Here is a 25,570-nt window from a genome sequence, read left to right on the forward strand (position 1 = left end):
TGAAATTTTTATTAGATTTTGATTTATATGATCTTTTATGGACTTTTTTTTTTAATTTAATAGTTGAATTGAAAAAAATTTACGTTTATAAAGAAATTTTAATTAATTTATATTTATTTCTAAAGTGATATATCATCGGTCAATTTTAAAATATAATATATTATGATGAAGCTTGTAAAAAAGTAAATAAGGTAATTTTAATAAATTTTATCTTTAAAAGTTGGCTTATGTCCCAAGTGTAAGCTGTTAGGGAGTGGTTTCTGATTGTCTAATAGAAGAATTGTCTTTTTATTTTAGAAAGATGACTTGACTTTGCTATTTTGATCTCCAACTTTATTATAGATTTGAACATTAAACTTGTATTCTTATTTAGTTTTGCTATTTGTCTTAGGTAAATGAATGTTCTTAAAATGATGCATTCTTAACGTTGAGACAGTTCTGAAATTAAGTTTTATTTTCTGCCAATTTTTTATTTCTTTATGACATGTATAAGTATTAATATAATTGAGTTATGAATAATGTATTAACAATTTAACATAATTGAGTCAACAGTTTATTTTATTTTTCTCATTGTAAATACGTAATTTTAAGTATCGCTTTAATATTTAATTTACAAAAATATCTTAGAATTAGGTCCAAAAATCAGTCTTAATTCAAAAGGCTCGTTACCATTTATATCTGTCCATATATAATCGTTAATTATTAACTCAAAAACTAATTCATCCAAAATATTAAATATAAATATAAAGTCGAATTGGAGAAAATTGGCTCAAAATCGACATCTAATTAGTCATAGTCTCAACATTTAAATACTATAAATCAATTTTATGGAAAAAAAAGCATTTAATATTTTATAATACATAATTGTATTATAGAAATAGGATGATAACGACGAGGAAAATAAACTCAAGAGGAAGGTCTTTATATAATAAATTGGTGTTGATGGGGTGTTTCAAACCCCCAATAAATAAGATACAACTTTAATAATCTTATACGTTCATCTCCATCAATTTTTTACACTATTTATTGATAAGTGCATAAATTTGAAACACAGAATATATGCGGTGGTGCCGCTGGTTGTTGTTAGTTACGTAGATTCACATGGTCGACATAAAATCCTAAATAATCAAAATTACACTCTGAAAAAGAAAAATAAATTAATTTTATTACAAATCAAATTTAAGACATTAATTAATGGGACCCTCTCTCTTTCTCTGTCTAGAACACTGTCCCACTAATAACCATTGTTATTTTACTCACTACACCTTTCCTTGTCTCTCTTTGTGCCTTTTTCATTCCCTCTTTTCATTCACTCAAAAACACACTCTCTTTGCTTTTCTTTCTGCTAAGACCCCAAAACCCCATTGACATTAACTCCAAAAAAGTTTTTTTTTTTTTCTTTGCTTTCTTTTCAGTTTCATGCTTTTCACACCAGTGAATTAGGGTTTCACTTTCACCACCACCATTGCTGAAACCTTGCATTCTCCAAACGCCACAGCTGAGAACCATTCTCACTTGGGATCAAATGGGTAAGAAGATTTTGTTACTGGGTCTCACTCTTCACCTCCTATTTGTCACTGTTTGTGTCTCAGCTGCACCATCTACTAGTTCCCCTGCAAGTAAGTTTCATGCATTTATGTTCCTTCTTTTGTTTCCATTTTGATCCAAGTTCTCTTCTTTGGCTCATTCTTTTCTTTGTGCTTTCAGAAATTGTTAATGGGCTTCTTTCCAATGCTGTGCCTGCTTTCACCAAATGGGTGTGGTCACTTAAGCCTACCACCAAAACTGGTATGGATCTGTCGCAATGCTGAACAAGTTTGGTTTTTGGTTTTGCTTTTGTTTTCTCGTGTGGTTTTGGTCTTGTGGGTGTTGGTGGGTTTTGAATGTGGGTTTTTGTTGCAGCGGTTTCGAGCAGGTCGATGATGAAATTCGAGAGTGGGTACAGTGTGGAGACTGTTTTTGATGGAAGCAAGCTTGGGATTGAGCCTTATGCTGTGGAGGTGTTACCCAACGGGGAGCTTCTCATTCTTGATTCGGCAAATAGCAACATTTATAGGATTTCATCCTCGCTTTCTTTGTGTAAGTGTGCCAATGTGATTGATGATGGCTTGCGGTATCGAGTTATTGGCTAATTCACTTTAGTTTTTGTTTTGTATTTTTATATTTTGGAAAAATAGAGGAAACATTGTACTTTTTGGAGTTTGGAGGTTTGATTCTATTATGGAAAATTTGATGGTCAGCTGCCTTTTGCTGGATTTGGAATGATGATTAGCTAGTTTAGGCATAGCTAGTTTGTTGCCATTTTGACTCCCTTGCATCACGTGGACTGGTGTTTACATAGGATTTACAGCTCACGAGCTTGTGAGCTACAAAACTTTCTTTTTCCAAGGAAGTAGAATCCTTCATTCTTACAATGCAACATCATAAAAGTTTTGTTTTGCTGTATCTCACTGCACCCATCTCCCTTTAGGAGTTTAATTACAATATTTTTAGACCATTCATGTCAGGTCAGATACTGTCTAAGGTGGGAGCCTACCGTTGCCACATAATTCTTTTGGCATATTCCTACATTCTCCATTCCATCAGTTTTGGATAGCCTAAAGTGTTGTTAACATCAATCTTCTACACTGTTTCATTGTCTAAAAATTAAATGAGTTGGCACCTGTCATTTTGTTTTCCATTTTCTGTCTTTCCCCCTCAACTCCTTTTTGCAACATAGATGTGGGATTGGAAACAGTTGATTGATTCAATGTGATTCTACATATCTAATTGTTAGATTATGTCACACGACATCATGCCAACTTAGTTAAGATTATGAGTTGAATGAAGATGCATCACATGATTGAGATGCATTTTGAACTGTTCTTTTGGGATTTCTCTTTATAATGTAATTTCTGTGACAGTTGAACTCCTTGCATGCATATATTGTATTATGCACTTGAGAAAGATCATGTTCATTGCAATTATGCAGACAGCAGACCAAAGCTGGTGGCAGGGTCGGCTGAAGGATATTCTGGACATGTTGATGGGAAGCTCAGGGAGGCAAGGATGAACCATCCAAAGGGGATAACTGTTGATGACCGAGGAAATATTTATGTAGCAGATACTACAAATATGGCAATTAGGAAAATTAGTGATTCAGGTAGAATAATCTTTCATCCTCGTCTCCCTCTTGGTGATACTTTTTTTCATGCATGTCTATGCTTTGTACCTAAATGATTACATAAACTTTTCCTTCTTAGAAATACAGACAACTTACAAATATGGTGTGTTTGTACTTCTGTAGTGCCTGTAATCTTTGATTATAAAACTGTTACCTCACATTAGAGTCAAGTGTGGGAACTTTTCATTGAAGAAGATTTCTATTCCAGGGGTCACAACAATTGCTGGAGGAAAATGGAGCCGTGGAGGGGGCCATGTTGATGGACCGAGTGAAGAAGCTAAATTTTCTGATGACTTTGATGTGGTTTATGTTGGAAGTAGTTGTTCATTACTCATTATAGACAGAGGAAACCGAGCCATCAGGGAGATTCAACTGCACTTCGATGATTGTGCCTATCAATATGGCAGTGGATTCCCACTTGGTAAACTAAATCATCAGTTTTCTTTCTGTAGGAATTCCATCAAATGTTATTTAGAAATTTAGACTGATTGCCTTCAATGTTACAGGGATTGCAGTGCTTGTTGGGGCTGGCTTCTTTGGTTATATGCTGGCATTGCTCCAGCGCCGGCTTGGTACAATTGTAGCATCTCAGGATGTGAGTGTTTGCTCATTTTCATCCTTAGCAAATGAACGAATGGCAACCATAGCATTATGATACTAACTTACTAAGACAAATGTGCATTCATAAAATCAGTCAATAATCCATCCCATGCTTTTTTTGTAGGATCAGGTTCCAGTAACAGTAACATCATCTGTTTCTCAAGGTCCATATCAAAAGCCCTTGAAATTGGTCAGGCCTCCTTTAATTCCATCAGAATATGAACCTGAGAAGCAGGAAGAAGGCTTCTTTGGATCCCTTGGAAAGCTTCTTGCCAACGCTGGTGCATCAATGGTAGAGATAATGGGAGGATTATTTCCTGCTTTCAGAAGAAAACCACAGAGCTACCAATTTCAAAGACAACCACTGGTTCAACAACCTCAGAAGCAAGTAAATGCCTGGCCTGTGCAAGAAAGCTTTGTGATTCCTGATGAAGATGAGCCACCTTCTATTGACACAAGAGCCCCAACCCCTCGAAAAACTTACCCTTTCATGTCCAAGGATGCAGAAAAAATGCAACAATTACGGCAAAGTAGAGCATTCTATAGTGGATGGGATGGAGATCTTCAACAGCAACAACAGCAGCAGCAACAAAAATACCATCATCGCCATCAGTACCGTTCATCAGTTCCTCATACTTACTATGAGCAGAATCATGAGACGACTAATGAGATAGTGTTTGGGGCAGTGCAAGAACAGGATAAGAAGCAGGAGTCTGTGGTTATCAAGCCTGTGGATTATGGGTATTCACTGTATGAACATAATAATATTAGGTCCAGAATGAGTTCTATGGGTTATGGCCAAAGGTATTGAGTATATATTGTTAGGAAGTTTAGAAGTAATGGCCTCAATCCAACTTTGAATGGAGAGGGGAGGATGAAATCAAGTATAGGTAGTAGCAGTATAATGATTTCTTTCAGTAAGGAGAAGCTGGTGATCATAATATGAATTGTTTATTCAGTTTTGCCAAATGTAGGTTGCTCTTGTGTGTAGTGTAAGCAGCAACCTTGGCAATCATGAGGGTGGGATGGGGATCAAGAAATTTTGCATGCTCATCATTCTTCTGATGATCTTGTCAAGTTTAAATGTCCGATATTTCTCTGAAAAAAATCATTATAGTTCTTTACTTTGTGTTCTCTAACTGTTTTCAACTAATAACATTGTGCTTAGCATTTCTAAAAGCATGTTATGATTGAAGAAAAATGAGAGAAATTTGTAGGGTAGGGGGAGGGGAAATGAGGGAGCTAAAATATTTTTCCTAATTTTATCTCCCTTCCCATATTGGAGGGTATTAAAAACAGTTTTATAGACTAGATTGTTCCAATATTTTATTTTACATTTCATCTTTTCCATTACTATTTATGAAGGCATAACAATCTTATTTATATTTCATCGTTTCCTCTTGAACCAAACTAAATAAAAGGACCTTTTTTTGCTCCTATTTTTTCCTTTAAACCATATACACTGAAGTACTTTCAACAATTTTGGAATTCTGGAATATTAGTCAAGCATATACTTAGTGGAACAAGTTTATAAAACAATGTAATAGACTTTTATTTTTTAAACTTAAATTGACTTTAAGACTCCATGTGGATGAAAGGTGAAACAATGAAGAAAAAAAAAGAGAGAAGAGAATGAGAAATAAAGTGAAAAATATTTAATGTTTAGATGAATTGAAATAAATAAAAAAAGAAATATTTTTTTATTTGGATAAGTGAAATAGAGTAAAAAGAAATAATTGAATTATGATAAAATATTCATAAAACATTAAGATTATGTTTTATAATTTTTTATTATAATATTTTCCTAAAATATTATTTTATATTTTTTAGTAATTTTTAAAAAATGAAATAAAAAAACCCTAATTGTACGGACTCTCTCTTTCCTTGATACTACTGTTCAAATGGAAAATTTTATCTTCTTTACTGTTTCTTTCCTTACCTCTTATTTATATGTCATCCAAACAAACTATAGAATAAAATAGATTATTTTCAAATTATAGTGAGTTAAAGACATAATACACATTGAGTTAACTATAGTAAATTCATTTTTACAATTTTACTTATTCATTTTAGAAAAAAAAAAAAACTTCTATTTTATCGATAATTTCAAAATTAGCTAGTTTTTAAAATGCTTTTGAAGTGAATTCCTTGTTGAAATTGGATGGATCTATGTGGGTGTTAAAATTGAAAGGGTTGCATGGTCATTTTACCCAAACTAAACTCTGAAACTAAGCTGTGTTTTGGTAGGTGGCCAGATTTTTCTAAATTAATTAACATTGATTGCGATGTGTCGATGTGACATGTGGAGTTTTTCTTCACATGCTAACTCGCCACTGTTCCATTATTTTAATTTTTGAAAACTTTAGATTAGGGTACCGAACATTCAGTGATGAATGAATGAGTATAATAAAAATATTACGAAAATAAAATATTACATTATTGTTTAGTTTAAATAATTAATTAATTTAGCACCTAAAATTATTTATGGGCTATTTTATTGGCCTCAAAGCTTGTTGTGATGATTGAATTGCTTATCAATTGAAGTTGATTATAAGAAAGTAATTAAACGTAATTAATTTTTTTAATTAACACTATTGGTGTATGCTTAAAGACTTAAAATTAACTATATATTTAAAGAAACAAATTGTTATGTTGATATCTTGATTAAAATTTATGAGTAAGGAGATTATATTTTTCTAAAGTAAGTATTAATTTTTTATTTTATTTTTTTAAGAAAAGAAGTCTCTTATATAATTAATCTTACTTTAGTTTACTTTAAATTTTTTAACCTTGTTTGATAAAAAAATTAGCACCTAAATTTATATAATTAATCTTACTAAAATTTTGATTCTCATTAAAAGAAATTATACTAGAACATTAAATATTTATTTTAAACAAAAATAATTTTTATTTTTTTAACTTTTTTTAAATTTAATTTTTAAAAGAAAATAAACACTTACACGACAATTATTTTTATTTGAGAGTTTTTAAATAAAAAAAAATTATAAACCTTTTAAAGCTCTCATAATTATATAATTTTTATATTTTTATAATTTAGAAGATTTTATATTAATCTTCCTTACTCTTTTTTTACCTTCTCTTTCCTTAACTTTTAAACTATTTCTTTCCGTTCTCTTAAAATTTTTAAACGAAAAAGGTTATTATTAATTATTTTTTTTAAAATTAAACAACTTATTTTAAAAACTTTTTAAGTTTTCTTTTTCAATCTTAAATCTAAATTTAACCACGTTAAATTTTTTAATTATAATTTTTATTATCTTAAACCTTAGTTATTTATAATTTTAAACTAATTTGTTTTAATTTTTCAAAATCTATTCTTTTCTTCTTAAATTTTAACTACTCATATATATATATATATATATATATATATAAATATATATTACTCATTTATCTACATTATTTATACATACTACTATAATAGTTTTAAATAATTTAATTTATATGAAGAAAAATTTTATACAATATTTACTAATTTCCTTCTCCATGCACCGACCTACTCAACTAGTCAACTTCACACTCTCACCACTTAAGCTAAACTAAAGTGGGTCAAAATAGAAATTTATTTATCATTACAACGAACATTCTCCAACAAGATAACATAATAGTTTTAGGATGGACTAGTTTTTAATTCCAAGTTCCACGATCAATAATTTTCACGGTCACTGTTGGATGAAAAAACAGGCTAAATAAGGATGCTACAGATTCCAATTTCCTTTATTAGTTTTTAAATACAAATCTATACAAAATAAATAAATAAATAAATAAGAAATAAAAATAATTATGCTTTTTTCTTCCTGTTCTCTTTTTAAGATTATTTCAACTAAATTACGCACACTAAAATAATAAATAAATGTTCCTGCAACTTCATAAAAAACATTTATATTAAGAACCAAATTTTTTTAAAAAAAAAACTTCTTATAAAAAATTTAAAAAATATAACAAATGTTAATAACATACTCTTTTCTACCCTTCTTTTAACACTTTTAATTATTATTAAAATTTATTAAAAATTACAAAAATATAAAACATTAATTTAAATTATTTAAAATTTGGTTATTTAAATAAAAAAAAAGTTTATAAACTCTTCAAAACTCTCATAATCACATTTTTTAATCTAAAAAATTTTATATTAGTCTGCATTCTTTCTCTCTCTTCCCTTACCTTTCAAATTCAATTCTTTTCTTTTTCTCGAAACTCTCAAATAAAGCTTTAGGCATGAGAAAGAGCAAGATTCATATAATTTTGTTGTTTTCAATATATTTTCACCAATAATTAAGAGTGTTTGTTTCTCTTTTTAAAAACAGTTTTCTGTCTTTTAAAATAAAATTCAATACAAATCAAACATATCCTAAGTGTGTGTTAAAAAATTGTATCCGAGACTATTACTCACATTCTTCTAATATAACATGCAGCGTCAATATTGAGTTCTTCAAATATCAAAATAAATATATACATACCAGTTACTCATCAATGTCATAGTTCTTTACAAATAACTTCATCTCCTCTTCACAATACCCAAATTACACACAGACGATTCTTGATAAAGAATGTCATCTTTAGGTACCTGTGCCATGCCCATGTTAGCCTTCATCATAACATCAGCTTCATGGCACACAGCACTCCTTCCTCTACTATCATTTCTTTGGTTGAAGGTTGCCTTATTTGAATCCAGAAATTCTTCATCAAAACTCATCAAATCCTTCAATTGGTCATAATACTTACTTGACTTTGTTATCTCACCACTATTGCAGGCATCTAAATCTAGCAAAGAGACAGATTCCAGATGTGGCCTTGGAGAAACTATGTTTATTCTAAACATGAAAAGAAGATGAGAGAGACTCAATCTCCAAAGTTTCATCAGGATTGTGCAAACATAAGAGCAACTAAAGTTAGCAACTGCGCTTTTGCTGCCGAAGAAGAGTGTCAGTAGTAGCTTCCCCAGATTGGTTAGGTAATGCTTCCATGTCTCGATGAAATGGCAACGGTTGGAGCCTTTCTGTCTACACAGTGCAGTTATACAAAGTCTAAGTGAAATCTTTTCCATATATAATCTTCACAAGTAGTTGAGTGGAACTTACATTAGGGATGATGTAAGGGCGCACCAGAATCCCAATTACAATGCCCAGTAAACATGAAAGTCCTAATCCGAGAGTCCAAGTCATAACTGCACCAAGCCCTGGACAAAGCAGAGTTTTTTCTTTTCTTTAATCATAATTGAATCATTGTTTATAGGTAGATAAAGGGTAAGGGAAAATTTGAGTAAGGGGGCATTTAGATAAAGCCCTTGCATCCATGATGAGTTATGAGGAACCCTCACTCCAAGAACAACAGTACAGATGAAACCCAATGGAAGAAAAAAATTTAAATTTGCATTGTTTTGAAATGAATCATCAACAAGAATCATGGGAAAACCAAATGAATAGACTAAAAGAAAAACCCTTCAGCCCAAGCAGTTAAGTATGATGGGGGTTTAAGTTTAATAGAGAGAATAAGTATGAACAGGGTGGATATTATGTGTTTTATTTAAGAACAGCAGAAAATGCAAAAATACCCCCAGGTGGAAGAGAAAAGTTTTAATCAAGGTTGTTTTTGGAATTGTGCAAAATATAGATGAGGTTAAGAGGTGTCCACTTGTTTGCCACAATGCAGTGAGAAAAGTCCCACATCAAAAGTGAAAATGAGGCATTGGTCCCCACTGGGTTTCATTCTGTCTATTTGTTCCCAAATTCCAAACAATTGAGCAACTATACACACCCATCTTTATATACATCAAATAGCCACTGAATTAAATGTAATCATTATTATAATTTTTATTAGCATGATATTAATTTCCATGAAGTTGGATTTTCACTCTTTAAGAACATGATTCAAAGCAAATTTCAAGGCAATCAATCACAGCAATGATGGATTAGTGAAATGTTCATGCCACAAACCTATTAATTTGTGTAAGATTGATTTAGTTAGAGATGACTTAAAGTTTAACCTAAAAAGAATGGTTAATAAAACTTAAACAACACAAATGTGAAAAATAAATGACTATATCATACAATGGCAGATATAAACATGCCCCAAATTCTAAAATTTCACCAGATTTAGAACCAAAGGTACAATCCTCCTCCTTCAAATTAATCTGACGGACCAATTGATGCATATGATCTGACACCAATAAAGAACACAGACCAGGAATGAAAGTCAGGTCAAAATCATTTGAAAACGATGCATTGAGTGCAGGTCCATCCTTTCCGCTTGACTTTTCTGAGAACCCTCCTCCAGCAATTGTTGTGACACCTAGTCAACACCAAACCAAACACAGGGAATGTTCATTACTTCCTGATAACAACCAACACAACAGAGCCATCTAAGGTTGGTACAAGATTCACTGGCCCATCCTTGGATTCAAGAACAATCATCAAGCTATTCTAAGGGTATGTTTGGAAATTTGTGTTTACTAGGGAAAGCAAAAGAAGAGCAAATATTTTATTTTTAAATTAAGAAAGTTATATAATATTTATAAAAGTAAAAGATTAATACGTTGATGTTTGGAAATCGATTAAAATCACATTTCAACGTGAAAGCTATAACTTGTATCGTTGAAAATTGAAATTGATACACTTGAATGAATTTGACGTGAATCCAAACACACAACAAGTTTATTCTAATTTATCAAATTATCTCTTTTATTTTTAAAAATTATGACATTAAAGAATATTTATAAGAAATAAAATATTTACCCTCTCTTCCCCGTCAAAATACAAATAGAATATTTATGGAGGGAAAGAGAGGGAAGGGCAAATTTCTTATTTTAAAACTAATACAATTATATGACATTTATGATAATCAATAACTGATTAAAACAACGTGTTTATGATAATCCATCATTGTATATCTTTAGTTTTGAAATTTCATCAAATTTAAATAAATTTATTTAAAATAAAAATTTAACCCTCCCATCCCTTCCAAATCCCTACTTCCCAAACAATTCCTAAACATACCTTAAGTCAAAGCAAAAACTGAAGGCCACTATGATCAACAATTTGCATGCAGAATTGGTTGGTTTTCCTATCATTCTTTTCCACTTTCTCCATCTCTCTCTCTCTCTCTCTCTCTCACACACACACACACACACACACTCACTCATTCTTCCCATGTAACTATGTTCCCAAAAACAAAACAGAAGCATTTTGAAGCCATATTATGCAGTCCAAACTATGCAGAATTATTTACAAACATACCCCTGGAGCTGATTTTCCTTATAGCATGGTTAAACTTGTCAGCAACATACATATTCCCTCTCAGATCAAAGGCAAAGCTTTTGGGTTTGGCGAACCGAGCCAAAGCCACATCACCATCCCAATACCCCACAGACCCATCTCCAGAAAACCTACTCAAAACGCTTTCTGCCACAGAAAAACGACGAATAACCACATATAGTATACGAAAAATCGAAACTTTGGCACACCCAACAATATATTAGAAGAAAAAAAACCTTGGGAAATTGGAAACTGCACTGTGTAGAAAGTGCTGTTCACGGAATCGAGAAGAACGAGATCTGAGGAACCGGGTCGTTGGAGAACGGTGAAGGGGTTGATGTGAGCCTTGTGCCCCTCCAATACGGTGCTGACGGTGTAACCGTCTTCGGGAATGATCAATTCTTTAGCGTCAACTAAAAAAGAAAAAAAAAAGAATAAACAGTAATAAAAAAAGAAATAAAAGTGTGAAAATTGAAAAAACTAAAAAAGGGGTGAGAAATGAAATGATGATTTTGTTAGAGTTAAATACCGTGCAGTGAGAGGAGGAAGAGAGTGAGAATGAGAGTGAAGAATGTAGAAGGAGAAGCCATGACTCAACAGTAGTACGTATGTAGCAGAATATGAGTGTTTGTGTGGCATGGTGGAAAGTGTTGCTTATAGACGAAGTAGACGAAAGAAAAGTTGGCATTGTGGGCTTGATTCGCTTGAAAGAATGTTTTGGTCAGCCAAGTCAATACAAAATGAAGTTTGGGCCTTTTTTTTTGTACGAGGCCCAAGAAAACAAACGTAGCCTAAACAAAAGGCTTGAAAAAGTCAATCTCAAAAGAGTCCAACCTTAAAACGGCACTCAAAATGGAGCTAATCTACAACACATGTCAAAGCACACCTCCAACACACTCACTCTTCCCCTTTAATTAAATTAGGGTGTTATAATCCTTATTCCTTAATAACTAAGTCTATCTTTATCTTTTAATAAAATAAAACAAAATAACTAACATTAATAGAAAACTAATTATAACTAATAGTCTTATCTAAAACACTTATAACAACTTCCTCCCTGCAAAAATGGCTTAGTCCTCGAAGCCATCAAAAGTAGCATATCAATCAAAATCTGGATATTTCTGTTTAAGAACATGAAGTTCCTACCAAAGTGCATTTTTCGGACTTTTATGTTCCCATTGAACCAATACTTCTGTCACTGCTCTATCAACTTTCTTCTTCATTCTTTGGTCCAATACGACTAAAGGCTGCACTGTTAACTTGCCATCGTCATTGAATTTAGGGAGGTGACAATCCACTGTATGTGTACCTATGTGCTTCTTCAAGAGGGACACATGAAATACATTATAGATTTTTGATCTAGTAGAAAATTCCAGCTTATATGCCACCTTGCCTATCCATTCCATGACTTTGAAGGAGCCATAATATCTTGCAGATAGTTTATAGAAAGAAGAATTTGCTACTGAATGCTGGCTATAAGGTTGTAATTTGAGATACACCATGTCCCCACATTGGAACTCCTTGTCGATTCTTTTTAAGTTTGCAAAAAACTTCATTTTCTCTTATGCCTAAATTAAATGCTACTTGAGCAAGGAGTTGATTTCTTCTCTAGTTCTGATGATATGATTCACAGCTTTGACCAAGGATTTAGTTGGCATGGCATAAGTTGGTGATGGGGGGTAACCATAAAGAGCCTCAAATGGAGTCATGCCTGCTGCTGAATGAAATTTGAAATTATACCATAGCTCATCTAAAGACAAGTAAGAATACTAATCTTTAGGAGTGTCTCATGCGATGCATCGCAAGTAACCTTCCAAAACCTTATTCAAGGCCTCACTCTGACCATCTGTCTGAAGGTGGACAGCAATAGATTTTAGTAATTGGATGTCATGATGCTTGAATAACTCTTTCCAGAAATTGCTTATAAAAATAGGATCTCTATCCAAAATTATTTGGTTGGGCCATCCATGTAATTTCACTACTGAATCCATAAATACTTGCGCCACTGTAGCAGCTCCATAAGGATGCTTTAAGGCTAGGAAATGAGCATATTTAGTATATCTATCAAAGACCACCAATATGACACTCATGCATTTTGACTTTGGTAACCCGGCAATAAAATCCATAGAAATGCTTTGTTAAGCTCTCTCTGAAATAGGCAATGGTTGCGGTAACCCCCCTAGATGCGTAAGCAAAGGTTTGAATTGTTGGCATATGTTGCATTCTTGAACCCATCTCTTTATGGCCTTTTGCAGACCTTTCCAATAAAAAAATTCCTTGATCCTTTTGTAGGTTTGCTCCATACCCGAATGTCCACCAACAATTGAATCATGAAAATGTTGCAGAAGTTTGATTCTAACTTGCTTATCTGCACCAACCACTAATTTGCCTTTCCTCTTTAAGAGTTTGTCATCCCAACTAAAGTTTTTGTAAGGTTGCTGGGAAAGAGTTATTTTGTCAATGATCTTTTTTGCTTTTGGATTAGCTTGCCAAGTTGCTTTCACTTCTTCAACTAGCGGAGATGCAATTTGGAAAATTGCTTTTAAGCTTCCTGTAGATTCCCTCCTAGATAAGCAATATGCCACCATATTCTCCTTGCCTCTCTTGTATTGAATTTCAAAATCTAGTCCCATTAATTTCTCTAAGCCCCAATTTTGCATTGAAGTTATGGGTGGTTGTTGTAATAAGTGTTTTAATGCCTGTTGATCAGTCTTGATGATGAAGTGGTGACCTAAGAAGTAATGTTGCCATTTCTTCACAGTAAACAAAATTGCATAGAATTCCTTTTCATAAGCTGACATGAGTTGGAACTTCTTCCCTATGATTTTGCTGATATAAGTAATAGGATGATTTCTCTGTAACAGTACTGCACCAATCCCTTGACCTGATGCTTCTGTCTCAATGGTGAAAGGAAGATTGAAGTCGGGTAGTGCCAAAACAGGTGCAGTCGTTAAAGTTGTCTTCAATAATTGGAAAGCTTCTTCTTCCAGTTGACTTCAGGCAAATGTTGATTCTTTTTGTAATAATGTAGTCAACAGTAAAGCTAACTTACCATAGTTAGTAATGAATCGTTTGTAATATCCAGATAAACCTAAAAAACCTCTAACTTCTTTAACTGATTTAGGTCGAGGCCATTGCTTAATAGCATCTAGTTTGAGTGGATCAGGTTCCACTCCTTTTTGAGAGATTACATGGCCTAAATAATCGATTCTTGTTTGTCCAAAACTGCATTTCTTTTGATTTAAAGCCAGGGAATGTTGCTGTAAAATCTTAAGTGTGGAATCCAAGCAAGCTAAGTGATCCGACTAGCCTTGTGTGTAAACAAGGATATCATCAAAGAAGACTAAAATGAATTTCCTTAAATGGTCTCGTAAAATGTCATTCATCAGATTTTGGAATGCTACTAATGCATTACTTAAGCCAAATGGTAGAACCACCCATTCATAATGACCTGAGTGTGTCCTAAATGCCATTTTATGTATGTCTGTCTCAGCCATCCGCACCTGATTATACCCACTTCTTAAGTCTAACTTGGAAAAGTATCTTGCTCCATGCAATTCATCCAATAAATCTTCTATTCAGGAAATTGGAAACTTATTTTTAACTATTAATTCATTAAGTCTCCTGAAATCTGTACAGAATCTCCAAGTACCATCTTTTTTCTTTATCAAAACAACCGGAGAAACGTAAGCACTGCTACTATCTCTGATGACCCCGGTATTCAACATGGTGTTAACCTGCCTTTCAATTTCAACTTTCTGCATATATGGATATCTGTATGGTTTTAAGCACATAGGTGTGTCATCTTTGAGAATGATCTGATGATCATATCTTCTTCGAGGTGGCAAGTTAGATGGCTCTAAAAATAGCTGCTCGTGAGATTCTAGAAGTTATTGTAACTCGGATTGCTGTTTAGGAGTGAGCTCATCATTTTATGAGTTTACTGTCAAGGTAAAACAGCTAGGTTCAGTCATAGGAAGCAGCATGGTTTGGCACTGTATCGCTTTCAGTTTACCTTCTAACCTGTGGATGGCCTTTGAAGGATGTTCGCCTTCTAACCCCACTCGGTCTCCTTCATGTGCAAACTTCATGGTCAAGCTCGCACAATTCCATGATATTTCTCTCAGAGTTCTAAACGATTGCATTCCTAAGATGGCACCAAAAGTTGCTCCCGAAAATATCAAGAAATCAGTTGTAAACTTGTGATTCTTAAAGGACCATTCCACTTCATTGTATTTTTTTGTAATCAATATTTTTTTCTCATTAGCAACTGCAATTGGAAAGTCTTTGATAAATTGAGTCTTCAATCCCAATGATTTGGCCCATTGCTCACTGATGAAATTGTGTGTACTGCCAGTATCCATGAGGAAGGAGGGAATTTCCTGCTTTTTAATTAATCCTCTCAACTGTAGGGTGTGTCCACCGGCCTTTTAATGCATGTAAGGAGATATGTACATTGTTCTTCTGCAATAAAGCTAATCCTTTATTGATGAAAGTCTCATCAGTTACCTCACCATCTTCATCACTATCTGTTTTGGCTACCGTGTCCACTTGAGCAGCAAAAATTACAGGTAATTTACCCCATACTTTACAATGATTTCTATGATTCTTGTCCCAATTCTCCCCACAAAACTGACATAGACCTTTTGCTTTCCTTTCACTAGCTACTTTTTTGTTGATAGAAGAGGCTGTACTAGCTCTGTTGTTGGTTTTATTTTCTGAAGGAGTAGCATAATTTGATTGAGTAGGATCGAGACTAGTGATTGGTGAGAATCAAAAACTGCTACTAGATCCGGACCATGATCGCGTGCCAGGATTTCTTGTATTCGACTTAACAGACTTGACTAGAGAGAATTTCTTGTCTAGTTCTTGCATAATGTCGTCCTGTAATCGTGCTAACCAGACTGCTTCTTGAAGGGTTCTTGGACAATGAACACGAACAACTTTGTCTAATTGATTTTGTAACCCAGCAAGGAAGAAACTAATGGCCATCTCTTTGGAGATTGATATCCGTGTCAAAAGATCATCAAATCATTCCAAATAATCTCCCAAACTATCCTCTTGTTTCAATCGTGAAATCTCAGTAACTGGATCATAAGTGCCGACATTGAAATGATTGCCCATATCTGCCAATTTTTGCCACCAAGAACGTGCTTTGAAGCCTGGATTTTGAAGAAGTGCCTCTGCCATGAGAAGGCCTTGCTATATCTATGGACAATAATAGTAGTTTGCCTCGCTGGTCTTCAAGAGTGTTTTCTAATTCAAAAAACTAAACAGCTTTGGCTCGCCCTTGATGAAAATTGGAACCATCGAAGGACAGAAATTAGATATGTGTATGATCAATTACAGAATTGACAACGATTAATGTGTCGGTGTTTTCCTCCTCCATTTCATTCGACTTCTTGAAAGGAGTACCTTGAATAAAGTTAGAAATCAATTTCTTTAAGTCCGCAATGGAGTTCTTTGTCTCTGTTTAAGAATCTATTACCAACTTTTCTAAAGTTTCCACATGGGTTTTTAATTCTTTGTTGCTTACCATCATTGCTGACTCTTGATACCAATTGTCAAACGTGGAACTCACACCTCTAACACTCTTACTCTAAACCTCACAAGAGAATTGTAGAGTAAACACAATAATCTAATTGTATTACTGATGATCCTGTTTGATTACGCTAGGGTGTTATTTATAATCCTTATTCCTTAACAACCAAGTCTATCTTTATCTTCTAATAAGATAAAACAAGATAACTGATATTAACAGAAAACTAATTATAGCTAATAGTCTTATCTATAAACTAATCCTTATCTAAAAGACATATAACATAACAACAGTTATCAAGTACATCATGAGTCGTTTTGAGTCAAACAATCAACACTCTTATTTGTTTTTCTAAAATTATGGATTCAACTAACGTTATTACAATCTTGTATCAGTTTTTTAATACAGGTAACCAGGGAACAAACTAGTTAAAGCTCTCTTGATGAATTAATATAGCATGAACAACCTCCCAAGAATCAACTTTAATGTAAACATTCTTAAAACTTTTTAGATTAATTAGCTACAACCCAAAAAGAATGGCTAAATATTTAGTTATAATACCCTTACAAAAGTCCATTATATCTAGAAATCATGATATGAACTCATCATTTTCACCTTTGATCAAAACCCCACAATCAGTTGAGCACTCCTTTAAATGCACAGGCCCATCAACGTTGAGTTTAAGCTAACTCTTATAAGGAAGCTGTCAGACAATAATAACAACATTGCTCTTCATCTTTTGTAGAAGGGAACCTTTAGAAATAGAAGTGAGAGAAATGTAATTAATATAACCTATAATTTGAGAGAATATAACATCATGATTAACTGTTTTTGGTCCAAAGAGGAATAGATACCTTTCGGCCTAGAGTTTCCAAATAGTTACCTCAAAAGGATATTTCAATATTCATATCTATTAATAGTGTGAGCTTGTAGGTTATAGGAAAGCTAAGAATTGAGCCCAAAAGTATAAAATTTACTCCATTGGATCTGAGTGACAAACTAATCCCAAACCTTATTTGTAAAATAATAATATCTTTAACACATGCATTACTGATTCTAGAGCAGCTAGACATCTAGGACAACTATTTGAATCAGTCAGGCCTCTTTTCTGCCTGTTCTCATTTGTAATTAGTCTGCCATGAAAAGCTTTTCAAAGAAAATACTTAATCTTTGGAGGTCCTTTTTATTGTCAAACCTTCTTATAATTGTCATTTGCAACAGATTAGGAGATTATGCCGTTTATATTTAAAAGAATCATATGTAGATTTAATTGTAAAATAACCATTTAAATCTTGTTCCAAATGAGTAGTATGAGACTAAGTTGAATTGATGGGTGAGGACGAGTCCCAAGGATTATCTCACCTTTTTCAACAAGTTGCTTGTGTTGTTACTGACTCTTAAGATCTTATGCATGAGTATCTGGGTCATGTTTTAACAAAAAGTGTCTTACGGTTCTACTTTTTCTAAAAGGATCTAGTCTTTTACCTGTGAACTTTGTTGGCAAGGAAAGTATACTCAAAATAATTATACAGAATGAGTTAATAATATAGTTAAGTCTTCCTTTGCTTTAGTTCACTTTGATATTTGGACTCCTAGTCATGTTAATTTCACTTTAAATTATCATTATTTTGTTACTTTTATTAATTATTTTTCTTGTTGTACTTAGTTATATTTAATGAAAAATCATTTATAAGTTTTTACTATATTTCAAGGTTTCTCTTCTAAAATTAAAATCAATTTGGGACATCTATAAAGATTTTGCACACTAATAATGCTTATGAATACTTGTCTGTAATTTTTTAGTTCTTTTTAATTTTCAAATATTATTCACTAGACCCCTTATGCCCCACACACCACAACAAAATAATGTTGTAAAAAAAAAAGAATTGACATTTGGTTGAAACATGTTGTACCTTACTTCTTCAACATAATATTCATCTTCAGTTCTTGGGTGATATTATTCTCACAATATGTTACTTAATCAATTGTATGTTTTCCTTTGTCCTTCAAAATTAGGTTCCACAATCTCTCATGTTTTCCTATCAAAACTTCTACTATATCCATCTTCAAGCTTTTGGTTGTGCTTGTTTTGTCCATGATCTGACTGTAGGTAAATATAAGTTTACTGCTAAATCTCTTAAATGTCTTTCTTGGCTATTATTGCCTTCAAAAGGGTTATTGTTGTTATTCTTCTTTTCTTTAACGATATATTATTTTAGTTGATATTACTTTCTTTGAGACTATTTTTTTCTCCTCTACCATTGAAAACAATGTCATTATAGCTACAAAACCTCCTTTCTCAATTATTCCTCATATGACTCTGTTCTAGTTATTGCTCCTATACCACCTTCTATGGTTACATACTAGAGACAACTTCAACCTCCAACTAGACCTCCTAATCTTTTAGACTCATGTACTACTTCAATCAATCCTTCAGGTACATTACTTGTACTTGAGCTTTCCATTGCCCTATGCAAAGACATTTAACTTGTTATCTGATAAGTCTGTAATTAATCCCTCTTTTACAGCCTATATATTCATATTTGACCTTTATTTTATTTGATTTTTACACTAATTTATATATTAATTGTGCAGTTTGATATAACGAGGCCGCAAGTGGATTTTGGGTGCATTCTGGGCTTAAATTGATGGAAGATTAGAGCTTTGCAACAGTCAGCACGCCCAGACCCATTCAATAAGCATGGGGATGCTTTGAATCCATGCACGGTTGTGCTTAAGGCCTTGCACGGCCGTGCTCATTTGCGAGAAGCCCAAATTATGAAGAGTTTTTAGGGTTTTCAAATTCTATAAAAGGGAAGATCTTAGGCATCGTAAAGGAACGTTTGTTTTTACATCTTGGCTTTGGCTCTAGAATACATCTGATCTCTTCTCTCTTGCACGAGATCCTTGGCACATGCTTGGCGAGACTTGGAGTTTCAAGCGATCGTACTTGAAGACCGAGAACATATCTCATACTCTAAATTGCTATTTCTTTTGATTATGGCTTTATTTATGATTATTTTAGTTCTTTTCTTTAGCATAAGTAACTAAGTCCATAAATAGGGCTATGAGATTTTGATATTTGAATCTAAATTTGAATTCCGTTCTGTGATTAGATTTTATCCTATTACACTTCTCTCTTAATCCTAATTAATTATACCATTAGGCGACTGTACCTCAGTTAATTAATAGATCTATAGGATAAAACGAGGCAAAGAATTAGGTGAACCAAACCAATATTTCTCTTCTAATCGTTATTAAATTAACAAGTTTATAGGTTCCTTAAGCTCTCTTAAATTGATGTGTTGTATGACCATTGGGGATGTTAATTTAGAGAAAAGAATATTAATATTGCATGACCATTGAGTATTAATATTATTTGTATGAATGGTTGGTAATCACAAGGAAATTGGATTTAGAGTTAAATAGAAAAATAACATAAAGGATTGAATGAGAAAATCCATATGCCTTAGGTTCCTCTCCGATAAGTTTAACCAAGATGTGCATTGTATTCCTTACTCTTAGTTTTATAATTAATTTTATAAATTCTTGTTTTTAATAAATCTCATATATTTGAAGCTTAAACAATTGAATTAGGAAATTCTTAGTGATTAGAAAATTATCCTTGTGGGACGATATTTCGAGAACTTAATTTAAGAACCCTTTATTATTTCTCGATGGGTACACTTGTCCTCCGAACTAGACCTCATAATCTTTTAGACTCATCTACTACACCAATCAATCCTTCAGGTACATTACTTGTGCTTGAGCTTCCTATTGCCCTATGCAAAGACATTTAACTTATCCTAATTCTGAGTATTGTTGTACTTTAAAATATAATAATCTATCACCTTCCTATTTTTCCTTTATTTCTTCTTTGGATTCTATGTTTGTTTCTAAGACTATATGGGTGAAGCTATGGCTAATCCTGGTTCAAGGTTACGACATGCAATGTTGGATGAAATGTTTGCTTTGCATTGTAGTGGGACTTGAGAGTTGGTCCCTTTACCTTCGAATAAGACTACAATTAGTTATCATTAGGTTTATACCATAAAAATTGTACCTAATGGCCAGATTAATCATTTAAAATTTAAGAAAGAAGAGAGAATGAAGAGAGACATGTGAAAAATGTATCTACAATGTGGAAGGGGCTAACTTTGTGAGTGATTCAAAATGTACCTTAAAACTGTTCTCTCCAAAGTATGAACCATAAATATGAAATTTATTTTCTTGTGAGTTTTTTTATTATAAATCAAAATTAATTTATTGTTATGTTTAAACTTGAATTTGTATGTTAGAGATTCAAATTTTTTTTCATTTGTGAGTGTTTTTAATCACAAACCGAAACTAATTATTTGTCTTGTTGAAACTAGAGTTTGTTATTATGTTAACCAAACATCTAAACTAATAAACATTGGTAAACGAAAAAAAAGATCAAAATAATAAGAGGTTTCACTGTTTATTAGAGAGAAAAAAAGAAGGAAGAAAGACATGTAAAAAATGTACCTACAGATATTGAAGGGACCAACTTTGTTAGCATAAAGAAATATAAACATAAGTTCAAATTTTAACATGCTTTTGCAACCTACTTTTGTGTACTTGTTCCTTATTTGAATAAATTTTGCACTAATTATTTTATCGACCTTTGTAGTTTAGCATGTTAAGAGTTCTAATGGATTATTGAGGTGTTTTGGACCAAATTTAATAGAAAATGAAGCAAGTATGCCTATACTACATGGTAAGCATGCTCATGCTTCGAGAACATGCATGATTGTGCATGATGATGAGCACGATCATGCTCTTATTCTATTGTAATCCAAAGTGGAGGTTTTTCATTTGAATTCAAATTCTAGGCAGATATTATATTCTTCCAAAGATATGCCATATCATCAAATTTTGACACAACTTTAATGACATTTGGAGTCATTGAGAGGAAATATCATTAGCAAAGGCAAGAAAAGTTTCTTTGGGAGTCCAAATAAGTGATCGAAAGCGTGCTTGAAGAACAAAAACTCTTTTCATTCCTCTTTCTTGGGAGATTTTTCTAGTTTGCTTTTTTTCTTTCATGCTTATAGATTTGTTTATGACTGTTTTGATTGTTTACTTAACGATGAATAACTAAATTCATAATTAGGGCTATGGTGAACCCTATACATGACTTTATGTCATCTTTACATTTAACAATAATTTCAGTCTTCATTTATGATTGATTTTAATTTTAGTGTATATAAATGTATGTTAGGAATTGGCTACTCTTAGCATCTCATAATTAATTATTGCGAATCAACCACATGTAGTTAATGAACTTATAGGATAAAACGAGATAAGGAATTAGGCAGAGCAAGCTTAGTTTTTCTCTTCTAATTATTATTAAATTAATAAACTCATAGATATTTCATGTATTCTCTTCCTTTTACCTTAAATGACTATTGAGGGTAATAATTTAAGAAAAAGATTATTAACATTATATGATCATTGAGTGCTAATAAAATATTTATGACTGATTGACAATCTTAAGGAAACCAGAATTAGAAATAGGTTTAAAAACAAACATTAAAAAGTATAAAGATGAAACCATATGCTCCAGTTTTTTTTTAATAGTCTAATCGAAAGTGTGTTGCTTTATTGCTTTAAATTACTTGTTTTACTTTTAGTTTAATTATCATACATCCTTTAAGTTCAAATAATTAAATTAAGACTTTTTTAGTAATTGAAAATAGTCTTTGTGTAACGATATTTTGGGAACTTAATTTAAAATTCCTTTATTACTTTTTGATAGATACATTTGCCCCTCAAATAGTAGAGAAGATAAAGAAGAAGAGATTCATATAGTTAATGTGAGTTGAGATGTGCTATATGTTTCATGAGTTTATAAGTTAAAAGTTGTTAGGATTTTTTAAAATTTTAATTTGTGAGAGTGGTTAGCATATAACACTCTCCAAAAGCAAATTCAAAAGTTTTCATGCTTGTACCAACTTAGAAGTTGGAATTCATATTCTAATTTTTCTCAATTTTCTCTTATGTCTTTAGGAGATAAGGAAATGACACTATAATATATGAGAAAATTCAACAAATACACTAAGTTATATCAATTAATAAAGTGAAAATGCAAGTATTGTTCATAGGAGAAAATTAACTACTAACTCACAAAGTTATCAATATTTGGACTTAGTTTTAAAGTGATAATAGTAAAAATAGAACACAGTAAAATAAAATAATAAAATTCAAATATATAAATAGTTAGGGTAAACCACCCCAATCTCATTTCAAACAGTCAAATTTTATATAAACTCAAGTTCTAACCTCCAATTAAAGATTAAATTTACTGAATTAGGTTATATTCAATTTCTTTATAATTAGCTCTTTTCTTTTTATTTAAGACCATAACTTCTTATGTTTCTTAATTGAAATAAGTATTATGTTCAAGATTTATAAGATTACATAATTATCAATTTTTATCATTAGAAAATTAATAACTTTAGAGAATTGTTCCAAGTTTCAATCCACTGACTAATTTTTAATTGTTAAGGTGAATCTAACATCATAGTTGGTCAATCCATAAAAACATTAAAAAATAAGAATAAATACTTAATTGAAAGAAAGAAACTTGATTAAAATGCAAGAATCTAATTTACAAAAAAATTCAAATTAGAATTCATTATTTTTAACCACAAAAATCTAGTTTCACATAATAAAAAAAATGAAAAAATACGAGAAAATAAAGAAAAAATTAAAAGAAAACTCAATTAAAGTTTACAAATGTTGAGCTTAATTACTAATTGTAATACCTTAAATTTAATTTCAATTAATTAATAATTTCACAAATTCGAATAATCAAATTTTTATAAAATACTTCGAAATAAGGAAAGGGTTACAAGTTAATATCAAATGACTGTTATAAGACTAGTTCAGTTACAACATTTTTAAAATAAAAGCTAAGCCCTATAGCAGTCCATCCGTCCCTTCACTGAGTCCGGTGCTGACTGTCTTGATTACTTGAAAAATAAGTGTAAGGGTGAGTACTCTACACTACCAAAACACAATCAAATATAGAGTCTCACCTCTAACTCATTTCCAATGCATTTATAAAGATATAACACAAACAACATCATTATCTAGTATATTTCAATTTAACATCAATGCACTCATAGCACCAACAATACTTCACATTCAAAATTACAATTAATAACAATCTCGTACACACACACACACACACCAGTCATACTCACTGTGGCACTGTGATCACAAATTTACACCATAAATGGTCGCCGGTTACCCCTGCCTCACGGATACCACGTGGCCTGTCACGGGTCGTTCAGCAAGGATAGTGGTCAGAGGTCTAGTTAGGAAGAGAGTGTGTGACCCGTGGTGCACCCGTTCCACAGTTGGTGTCACTACCACTCTCTCTTCCCCAAGGTATTTCTACCATCCTCATTTTTCACACCCCAGTGTATCGTTGAACCATTCACAGCATATTACAACGACACTAATATGTCTCAGTCACGCATGCAATATTCATGCTTCACACGGCACACAGCCCACATTTTATTCATAACATTTCATTCATAATATACGGCACTAGGCCCACATTTCATTTCACGGATCACGACACATAGCCTACAATTATCCATTCATATTACATGGCCCTCGGGCCCACATTTGTTCACAATATTCATTCTCTTATGCAACATCTAGCATACAATTCACATTCATCCATTTTGGGTAAACACACACAATGTTCACATATCAATGCACATGGCCCACATTTCATTTCTCAATCCACTCTCATTCTCTGCATGTTTTCTACCTTCTAACTCATCCATAACTCCATATTCAATCAATTACATATAAAAAGAGTAGGGTAGAGTCTCCCTTTACCTTGAATTGAAGACTTACACTCGGATTCGACCACGAACATGCTCCATACACAGATTGTGGCCTAAAACACATGGAAGAATTCCATGAGAACCCAAGGAAACCCAGAAACAGAGAAAAAGGGATGAGAAATGGAACCCTAACCATTAAACTCACCTCCAAGCGTTTCCCACAAGAATTCAACCTCCAATCAAGCTCCCAAACGGCTTTGGAGGCAATTAATCGGTGGAATAGGGCTTCGGGTTAAGAGGATTGAAGAGATTTGGGAGGAAATTTGAGAAATGAATCTCAAATCCCTATACCCCTTTTAAAACTCCTCTGATCGCGACACTCTCGCTACAATGAGATATTCTAGCTGCAGCGACGCCCTCTGTCACCACAGCGAAAATCTCAGATGAAACTGCATTCTGGTTACAGCGAGACCCTCTCGCTACAGCGAGAATGCTCCCAGAAATGCATCCCAAACTGTCATTCTATCGCTGTAGCGAGAGACGTCTCTCGCTACAGCGAGAAGGCGACAGTTTTGGTCCCTCCTCCTAGGGTGTAACATCCTGTACTTTGATTTAAATAAAATAAGGGTTGTTAAAGTATATTTGGAATAGATTTGGATATAATTTATATTTAAAAAAATAAAATAAAATAAAATGTGAACAATAAAACCGCCTATGAACAGTGTCGATGAACAGTAAAACTGCCTATGAACAGTATAAACCGCGTATGAACAATGAAACCGCCTATGTACAGTGACTGATGACATCATCAGTGACATCAGCATGACGTCATGCCTGATGTCACATCTGCGTACAGTACCCGTGCACATTATTTCTGGCGTGAACAGTGACTGTGAATAGTAAGGCGGTGAACAGTGTTTCTGACGATGAACAATAATTCCGGCCGTGAACAAAATTTTGAAAATTTTCTATAAAAAGAGAGTTTTACACAAAATTTTCATTTCTTCACTCCTATCCAGGGTTCTCAAAGGTTTTGAGGCTATATCTCACCATTTTCTCTCATACTAAACCCTCATAAACTTAGATTTCTCTTCAGATCTGTGATTCTACGTTCGTTCTAAAGGATTTCAAGTAAGTTTCTCTAAGTTTGTAGTTAGATTTACTATTTGTT

At 32.7% G+C, this 25,570-nt stretch overlaps 2 protein-coding genes across 3 annotated transcripts; one reads left to right on the forward strand and one right to left on the reverse strand.

The window, feature by feature from the left end:
- The first annotated feature begins 1,509 nt into the window (after nucleotides 1–1,509).
- On the forward strand, nucleotides 1,510–4,778 carry LOC113858873. Its single transcript, XM_027491659.1, has 7 exons — nucleotides 1,510–1,619; nucleotides 1,708–1,788; nucleotides 1,903–2,079; nucleotides 2,972–3,142; nucleotides 3,372–3,584; nucleotides 3,670–3,758; nucleotides 3,888–4,778. The coding sequence occupies exons 1-7, from the start codon at nucleotides 1,526–1,528 to the stop codon at nucleotides 4,572–4,574; spliced, it is 1,512 nt and encodes a 503-aa protein (XP_027347460.1). The 5' UTR covers nucleotides 1,510–1,525; the 3' UTR covers nucleotides 4,575–4,778.
- Nucleotides 4,779–8,279: 3,501 nt separating this feature from the next.
- LOC113859042 lies at nucleotides 8,280–11,666 on the reverse strand. Of its 2 annotated transcripts, XM_027491859.1 has the most exons (7): nucleotides 11,564–11,666; nucleotides 11,271–11,447; nucleotides 11,017–11,181; nucleotides 9,872–10,072; nucleotides 8,863–8,960; nucleotides 8,403–8,780; nucleotides 8,280–8,348 (listed from the first exon to the last, which is right to left on the reverse strand). In XM_027491859.1, the coding sequence occupies exons 1-7, from the start codon at nucleotides 11,622–11,624 to the stop codon at nucleotides 8,280–8,282; spliced, it is 1,149 nt and encodes a 382-aa protein (XP_027347660.1). In that variant the 5' UTR covers nucleotides 11,625–11,666. The 2 variants fall into 2 exon arrangements, with proteins under 2 accessions (XP_027347660.1, XP_027347661.1); XM_027491860.1 differs by lacking the exon at nucleotides 8,280–8,348 and having other exon boundaries at nucleotides 8,548–8,784.
- Nucleotides 11,667–25,570: the final 13,904 nt, after the last annotated feature.

The sequence above is a fragment of the Abrus precatorius genome, unplaced genomic scaffold (assembly GCF_003935025.1).
Source record: "Abrus precatorius isolate BTA unplaced genomic scaffold, Abrus_2018 Scaffold2, whole genome shotgun sequence".
NCBI classification, from domain to species: domain Eukaryota; kingdom Viridiplantae; phylum Streptophyta; class Magnoliopsida; order Fabales; family Fabaceae; genus Abrus; species Abrus precatorius.